Source organism: Coenobita brevimanus, chromosome 45 (genome assembly GCF_032717465.1).
Source record: "Coenobita brevimanus isolate Jiangsu-jjx chromosome 45, ASM3271746v2, whole genome shotgun sequence".
NCBI lineage: Eukaryota > Metazoa > Arthropoda > Malacostraca > Decapoda > Coenobitidae > Coenobita > Coenobita brevimanus.
Window position 1 is genome coordinate 36119571 of NC_136998.1, and position 8726 is coordinate 36128296.

Consider the following 8726-nt stretch of genomic DNA (forward strand, 5'->3'; position numbering starts at 1 on the left):
TACATTAATGATCTGGGCATCTTATAAACGATTATTCTTCCAAACACACAAATGAATAACAGGGCTTACCCTAAAATCACAAATGTATGGATGTGTATAAATCTTGGCGTTTACTTACCAACTTAATGAAGTCAAGGCTGCATAACGCGACATTTTTCACTCTTCTCGCTCTGTATTTCACTCTTTTATCTAAGTCCTCAGCACCTGCAGCAGCACACCATTTACTATCAGTCATATTAGCGTCCATAGGCACCGTGAGTCTCGGTGATTACGCGAAATATTAAACCGCGGACACCACACTTACTAGTTTAAAAGATTACCATTTCATTCTGCACCATTATTTTTGGGACCCTGCCTATCACAAGGTCTTCCCTTTAACGCTATGCACCGAGTTACAGACGTTTTCTTAACCTGTCATTTTGTACAAAAGATGTTTCCAGTTGTTTTGAGGCCCTGCAATTGTTTTCAAGACTCACTGTCTTTATCTGTACAAGCATTAAAGCCTTTTAAGTGATACTGGAAAGCAACGGATGTATCGGTATGGTTGTGGCAATACTCATGGGATTTTAGATTAGTCTGTTTTCATTTCTAGATAACTGAGCAACTGAACCTCGGTAGTGTTTAATACAACGCGAACATATTTTGCAGAGGTAATAATGTTTGAGTAGCCAGATTCCTTAAGCCAAGAAACATTTACCTATCGCATGACGTGTGTGCTGTGTAGGCTTATATGTTAACAACCACATCTCTCCTTGCAGTTTTTATGCAGCAACTTTATTCTTATGAAGCAGCAAACTTTATCACTAATCCCTATTGATAATTTATGACAGTAATAGTTGTAGTCCCTGGTTCATCTGAAACGTGAACCCGGTAGACTGCCTATTGAAGTTGCTCTCCGGCAGATACATCTTCCTTTCGGGGGATAGGGAGTGGGTGGACGGACGTTTCTGTAACTGATTAGCAGAGCTGCTGTGGATGTATTTGTGCCACTGCATGAAGGTGTCTGCCCAGCATCAGGTTATTTAAATCCAAACCACACATTCCGCTTGCCCAGTATGAATTGCCAAATTTAGCAGAGGCAAACTTAATTCATAAAATGCAGTCATAGTCATACGGAAGCTGATTAATAAGTGTCCATTGCATATCAGTACGCAAGTGCAAAGAGCGCTCGCGTATCTCTACCCCACCACCACTACCATACCACCACATAACCTTTGTCCCCTTCCCTTGCAGTCAGTGTCATATCAGTTTCACTTTAGAGAGAAAAAAAAAAAAGAAAAAAAAAAAAAAAGGAGAAACTGCCCCCAGGCGGGAGATTGGGTCCCCTCCCTCAGGCTGGACCGGGACCTCTCGACAGATCGTAGGGCAGGGTGAGGAAGTTGGGATCCCAGGCATCAGGGTTTAAGAGAGTACTACGTAGTACTCTCTTAACCCTGCCAGGCATGAGCTGCGTCTACTCTCCATCCAAGGTAACGGCACCACCTCGTGAAGGCTTCTCTTCAGACACTAACACTTGCATTGAAGAAAACACCTATACAGTATACTTTTTTCATCTCACGGCAATCCAGTGCCTCAATCAGAACACTACACTGCAAGCCCTGCACCTGTCAAAGGTAGTTATCCTTAAATACAGCTGATAAGGCCCATCTTGGTAGGCTTTAAATCAGGACATAACTCAACTTCTGTCAGATAACTGTTTAGATTTGGGTTGGGTGTGCCAGATGACATTCCTCACTTGTAAAACAGGCCCACACGGCATACTCGTAACCCTCATTATGAAGCGCTGCACAACACACACCACAATGAGATTCAGACAGCCAACGATGTAGGGAACCTTTGGGACGATTCCATAGGGGAAGTTGCTTACTTGAGGTCGATGGGTCTGCCTGGCTACGTATGACCGGGGTTGAACAAACAATTGTCTGGAAGAAATATCTAATGCACAGAAGGATCCGACCTGGTGGTACATTCAGTAAATTCACACACATTACACTTACAGTATACTGTATTATATCTTACTTTACTCTGCGCCTTCCAGTACAGGAGAATTAATAATAAGGTAAACGGAGTTGGATGATGGATGATTACTGAATGAACACGATAACTGATGGATGAAACTGTCTGCCTGATAACGGTGACTATGGCGGCAACAACGTTAAATAAAACCCTATACATATTATAGTTCATTTTATTACAAGGCAACATTAAAACTAATACGACTACAGATATATATTAATAAGAAAATGGATAAACTACACCGTGTTCCTTCTAGCCTGACAGATTCCATTTTTCTGATCAAACAATGGATAGTAAGTGTACTGTAGTCAGACTCAAGGCTTAATCTGAGTAGTAACAAAGGATAATCATTTTCATGGCCTAATACTAGACCATATTTGTTCCTACCTCGGTATGAAGGCTCATCGAGTTTAATGCCCCCATGACTTGTTACTAAAGTTGTGGAAGTGGTTCAGTTCCGTCAAGTGAAAACAAACGTCTATGATGAAATTCCAGGTAAACTAAAGATCCTGCAGGTGACACTGGGCTGGCGGCACACCTGTATATGCCTGGCACACCACCTCCCTCAAGTTGGCCTGGGCACGTGATAGCTGGGATCGCGAAAAGCCCTGTGGACGGAGAATATGTAATTGTTTCTCCTGTTTCTCTAATGAAAAAGAGTCTGTACTATCTTTTTATTTTCTTTAATATTTCCTGCACACCAACCATCCCTCATATGCTATTTAGACATCCACTGCTACTCTCACATTCTCACTCCATTACGCTGTCTCCCAGCTCCATCACCCAACACACACCACATACTTCATCGAATGCTGAACGCTCTACTTCCTTGAACATTCTCAATTACATCCTCTTCACTGACGCCATCTATACTTACTACAAGTTTCGTCACTGTCATCAACATTAAGCATACCTGTTACCCGCCACAATTTCTATGTCAGTTCACAACTTCCTCCCGTTACACTATTCCTAAAATTTCTCAAAGCACATCTCCTTCCACTTAATATTCCTGGTACTCTGCTGCTTATCCACGTCATGGATGATGCAGTGATCTGATAGTCCACTAACTCATTGCTGTTGTATCTAAGACCTCAAATCTCTTATCCACACAAATTCCATCACTAACTCCTGTTCCACCTCTTTCTCAATCTTCTTTCCATCAATCATGTAGTACTGATAGCAGTAGCTTCAGGTTCATCTGAAAATGTGAACCAGGTGGACTGCAGGCTTAAGTTGCCCACGTGCATAATACCATCCTTTAGAGGAATAGGGACTGAGCTGAGAGACGTTTGTACGACCAAGGAGCTCCTCCGCCTGCCTATATCGGTGCCACCACGTGAAGGAGTCCCTCTCCAGCACCCCACTCACCATGTATACTACATATCGGTTAATGAAAAATATTTTTAACACTTACATCATTGATCAATATCCAGGGGACGTAGTACAGTGTGGGATGTAGTGCTGCCTGCTTCACCCCAACCTCGTGCTGCAGCCTCTGACCCTCGATAGACTTTAAGCATTCCTTGATCGGGCAGAAGTCCACACCAACCTCTCTAGCACACTGTGGAGGAGGGAGAGGTGAGTATGAGTATGCTGATCTCCTTTCAGTGCTAAGAATCCGTCCCGTTTGATTTATGAATTGTGTCAGAACCAAATTTTCAAGTCAATGAACAATATTCCAGGTGGACACCTTATATATCCTACTTTTGGCGGTGCCGCCCACATCTTGAGCCCCTCCCACCAACAAAAGTAAAATATATAATATATCCACCTGAAATATTGTTCATTGACTTAATGCTTGTATAAAGCAAAACGTTGTCAGCTTAATAAAGGCTTGTCTTCAATACGGTGTTTACATTACATTCTGTCGGTTTGTTCTCTCTCACATCGTGTTAGAATCAAATACCTCAGAGCATCAGCCTTAGTACGTAGACTACACAAATTCATACATGCAACAAATACAATCGTTGTGAGCATACCGTACAAACTCACACCCAAAGTTATCCTCCTCATTTCCCTCACCCCTGTCCCCCAACATAATCACAGCCACACTCTCCACATCCACTCCCACTCACACACACCCATCTCATTTATCTTATCCCATTCACACTTCCCCCTCCCCTCCACCCAAACACACCCTTTCACAAGCTTCCAGTGCCTACTTCTCCGTATACTGACTTATAGGTCAGTTAAATTTGAATCACATTCATCCATGACTCTTACCTTTCCACGCTTAGCTTTAATGACATAGAAGATTACTTACACACTAAGCCTGGGAACGTCTCATCTTTTCTTTTCATCCCCTGGCGATTTTACTCAGCTTAGGAGGGGTTAGATACTGCCTTAATAAACCCCTTCAATACAAAAGGCCATTTCTAAGTTGAATAAAGTCGTCTGGTAGCAGGAAGTATAAACTGAAAATGAGACGTCATCCGGATTCAGAGGGGTACGGTGAGACGTACAAAATAAACAGCTAAGGTAGAGGTGTTACTGAGTCTCACCTGATCCCCCGCCTCAGCGCCCCTAAGTTGCTTCATGACGCAGTTCGAGAAGGCCATGAACTTGTCCTGGTTGGAGACGTGCTTCTTGGCGCAGGTAAGCATCATGTTGCCCTTACACTCCCTCGGTCCGTGTTGGCATTGAAACTTGTACCCATCCCCGTCTGGCGTGTTCTGGAAAATATATATTGCTGGTTGGTATACTATGTTCACTTGAACTTGGCCTAAAATTGATCTGACTCGCTTAAATGCTGCGCTGTAGCGAACAAGTAGCACCAAACTGTGAAGTTGGTCAGTAAGAACTGTGGAAAGGATGCAGAGCTCCAGTATTGTATTTTTTTCTGCCGCTGAGCTACGTGAAATAAAAGGGATGAAAATCTGCCAAGTTTAGGTGAACAAACTATAATGTAGCACACACATGTGCCTACACATATCTGCATACTGTTAACACCCACTCACATACTGTACATAAAGTACCGTAAACACGCATCACACACTCCTGTATGTGTACAATACTTACGTGCGTTTGCAGATACTGAACTGCTGATGCAAAAGTGTAAGACAAAAAAAAAAAAAAAAAAAAAAAATCTATCAAGTACTGAATGAAACACTGCATAACAGGCTAGAAGTACTTCAGATTAAAAATTATTTATCATTTTCCTTGGCACTATGTAGCTAATATATCGAACTTGTTAAATGTAGGGAGAGAGGTACAATGGCCTGCCGTGTCAGTAAATCACATTCTTAACAGTCAAAAAATATATATATATGACAAGACGTTTTTCGTAATACAGGGCGGATGGGCAAGTAAGATAACAGTGGCAACCCAGAGTACATCCATTTAAACAATTCACAGCGTTGATAAGACAATGATAAGCTAATAGATCCTCTCAGTAAATTAAGTCTTGTCACAAAATAAATAAAAACTCTCGTACCGACTGTGGACTTTTCGTGGCAGATGATAAGGACGATAAATACAACAACATTGATAAAAAAGCAACAGCCCACATCTAATCTAATAGACCGAGAAACGGGACTTCAAAAACAAACAGCTCAGATACCGACTGTAGACTTGCCGTAGCTGTTGACGTCCAATTCGATGATGTCCTTGAGGTCCTTCCACACCGGGTACAGCTGCTGTGTGAAGAATCTGGCACTGTCCCCGCATAGCGACTCGTAGTACACGGATACCTTCACGGGGGGAGCTGCTGGGGTGTCCTTTCCCTGTAACTGAAGAGAAAATCATGGTTAATTCTCGCGTGTCTAGGGGTAATATGGTGAGTTTTGGGCTGTTTGTGGTGAATATGTTTAAAGGTAACTGGAAAGCACATAGTGAATCGTGTAACATAGGCATGGGGCTCGCTTCTCTCTACAGTTGAAGCGAATATCATGGTTAAGTCTTCTCTTGGGATAATACTGTTAATTTTTGGCTGTTTGTCATTATTATAAGTGGAAATGTAATTGGAAAGTATTATCTGTCCACATATAATCATGGAACAGTCACTCAGCGGGCTCACCTACCTCTGTTAACTAAAGAGAAAAATCATTATTTCTTAAATAGCCTAGTTCGGATTATATTGCGAAAAATTTGGACTTTTAAAAATAAAAATACTTACAGACGCAATCTATCCTCACAAGATATCATAGGACTCTCATCTTTCTAGAACTATAGCGATTAAATAAGTTCGGATTACTTCGTGAATATATTAGATGATGATGGGCAGAGTTATTTATTTTATTCGTCTCTATATAGTGTCATGCTTCACTGATACCTTCACTAATTGCTTCTCCCTGCCACTAAAACAAAATCATCTCTTTGATCGTGTATTTGATGTTATCTATCTATCTATCTATCTATCTATCTATCTAGATATTTAGGCTGTGGTGAAAATATATGGAAAGTTTCAAATGCTTATTAAAACAGGGTCCCACTTAACGTTTCGCATGACAATGACATAGTTTTACGGTTATTTTTTTCGAAAATTTTACTCGTTGGACGAACAAGTCATGGGAGGCATCTACACGCTCTTCTTTGACATTCCTGCAAAAAGAATTGACAGTGACAACTGAGATTATTGTTCACAAGTGACTGAATGGGTAGCATCGCTGACGGTGAACCTACCGGCCCGTTAGCGCCAGGGTTCTAATCCTTGTGCGGGCAGCTAACAGCACTTTATGGGTAGGTATGTAAAAAGGGTATCTAGGGTAACACCTAGGGGAGGTACCTGTATTGACCTGGATGATACAGTAACCTTGTATCCCAGGATATTGGGTAAAAAATCCGCCACAGACTCAAAGGTCTATGTTATGGAGATAAGCACAGCGACCAAGAGCCTCATGGTGTTTGCCCCTACCTATACCTTTGCCTTTACCAAATCTAAGTAAAGTTCATTAATGTGTACGATAAGATACGACGTTTTCTATGAGTCACATGAAAGAAAACGGTAGTTTTTACGGTCGACTACTAAAGTTCGTTCTTGGCCACTCCTGCCTCGCCCATCGCTGGGTTTGTTTATATATGCTTGAAGGACACGTAGTGGACGAAAAGTGCATGTTCTTACCCCAGAATTGAATATATAGTCTACATCTTTTATATGCTAAGTCACATACAAGCGTTTATGAATCCAGCCATTAACAAGGACGGAAAGATGTAGGGACTTTTGGAGTAAACTGAATGTCTTGATACGTTAGCTTAAGCATTTTTATTCGCTAAGCTTGACCGGAATCAGGAGGCAGAACATTTCAGAAATGTTGAAGCTAAGAATTATTTAATGAAAGGCTGTATTATCAGCCATTCAGCCATATGGCCCATAGCGCCACACGAAACTGAACTGGAGGTGATTTACGCGTTGCGTTGGCAGCTCAGTCTGTTATTCATTCAATTCAAGAGTTTTATCGTGTAGTGCCAATACGCTAGGTAAGCAGGGTACACAAATGGCGCGTCAACTAGTGAATATTTACTCAGTGGGTTGCCTTGTTATTATTATTGCTTTCCTAACTCTGAACGTGTGTGGTTTCCTATTATAGATAGTTATTTGACATTCGTACTCAGTCTGCTAGTGTGGGTTGAAGGGATGAGTGCGGTGAAATAGTCTAACGTTAGCCGGAATGAAATGCTACTTAGATATTTCACAGCCAAACAGTTAGGGCAATTCCAATTACACTCTTTTTCACTCTAACTTGGCCTAAATTCGCCATCTCTCTATCCTCAACGCCGACGTGTAACAACAGGTTAACAGTACAATATATTGTACAGTACAAACGAAGTACCGCTGGCGTAAGGATGTAGAACCGAGGCAGTATCTTTTCAGCCAAAATAAACCGCAAGTGAAAAAAAAACTCTGGGTCAGGTTAAGGTGAAAGAACTAAATGCAGAAGTTCACGCAAGAGGTTTGCTTACCAAAGGACAATATTCTGGGCCAGGTTAAAGCGAAAGAACTATCTGAAAGATTCAATTTACGAAAGGCAAAAATCTAGGCCAGGTTAAGGTGGAGGAACTTATATGCAAAATTTCACCCAAGATTTAATGTACTAAAGGACAAAAAACTGGGCCAGGTGAAGGTGAAGGAACTATTATCTCTACCCTTAATGCAGGACCACGTCAAAGAACTTTACTTACCAGGGTAGCTAAGGAGAGGGCAAGGACGAGGAGAGGCATGGTGACCCTTGCTTGCGACTGTGTTGGACTGAAGGCAGGAGAGAAAACCAGTGAGACTGAAAGACCGGGGCGAATAATCTAGGACAGTTATTCATAAATTTTCTTAAGTCTAAGCTGTATATAAGATGCCTATATTATATATTTATCTTAATTAATACGGCTGCCAAAAACCACAATTTAAAGTTAATATTAAAGTTACAAAAATATGAATGACAGATCAACCTATTAAAAGGCTGTTATGAGACTTGCTTATCCTGTAGACCGGCTAGAATCTTTTATAAATATGACCACGAAAACGATCATTTGGAGCTGAATTCATAAATTTTCTTAAGCCTGAGTTATGTTTAAGATTTCTTGTTTCTGCCTTCATTTTCAGTCATACAACTACTAAATACTATAAAGCTCAACTAAAATGAACAACAACGTGATAAATAAAGCAAAACGCTGTTATTCACAATGAAATTTAGTTGCTATAGAGAAAAGTGGGTCGTAAAAACATATTCGAATCCTTTTATAAATTCAAACCATCAGGATCGCATACTGAGATGCCTCAT

At 41.1% G+C, this 8726-nt stretch overlaps 1 protein-coding gene across 1 annotated transcript; it reads right to left on the bottom strand.

Annotated features, from left to right (window-relative positions):
* Positions 1–2488: 2488 nt before the first annotated feature.
* Positions 2489–8172, bottom strand: LOC145398495 (GILT-like protein 1). Its single transcript, XM_080271370.1, has 5 exons — positions 8134–8172; positions 5580–5744; positions 4518–4688; positions 3431–3577; positions 2489–2624 (listed from the first exon to the last, which is right to left on the bottom strand). Exons 1-5 carry the CDS (start codon positions 8170–8172, stop codon positions 2517–2519), a joined length of 630 nt encoding a protein of 209 aa, XP_080127496.1. The 3' UTR covers positions 2489–2516.
* Positions 8173–8726: the final 554 nt, after the last annotated feature.

Bases quoted from the DNA above. Each gene is read 5' to 3' on its own strand.
- LOC145398495 (XM_080271370.1), bottom strand. From the start codon at position 8,172: ATGCCTCTCCTCGTCCTTGCCCTCTCCTTAGCTACCCTG. The intron at 5,745-8,133 runs GTAAGTAAAGTT...TTTTCTCTTCAG, and splicing joins CCCTCTCCTTAGCTACCCTG to TTACAGGGAAAGGACACCCC. The intron at 4,689-5,579 runs GTCGGTATCTGA...TATATTTTCCAG, and splicing joins ACAGCTACGGCAAGTCTACA to AACACGCCAGACGGGGATGG.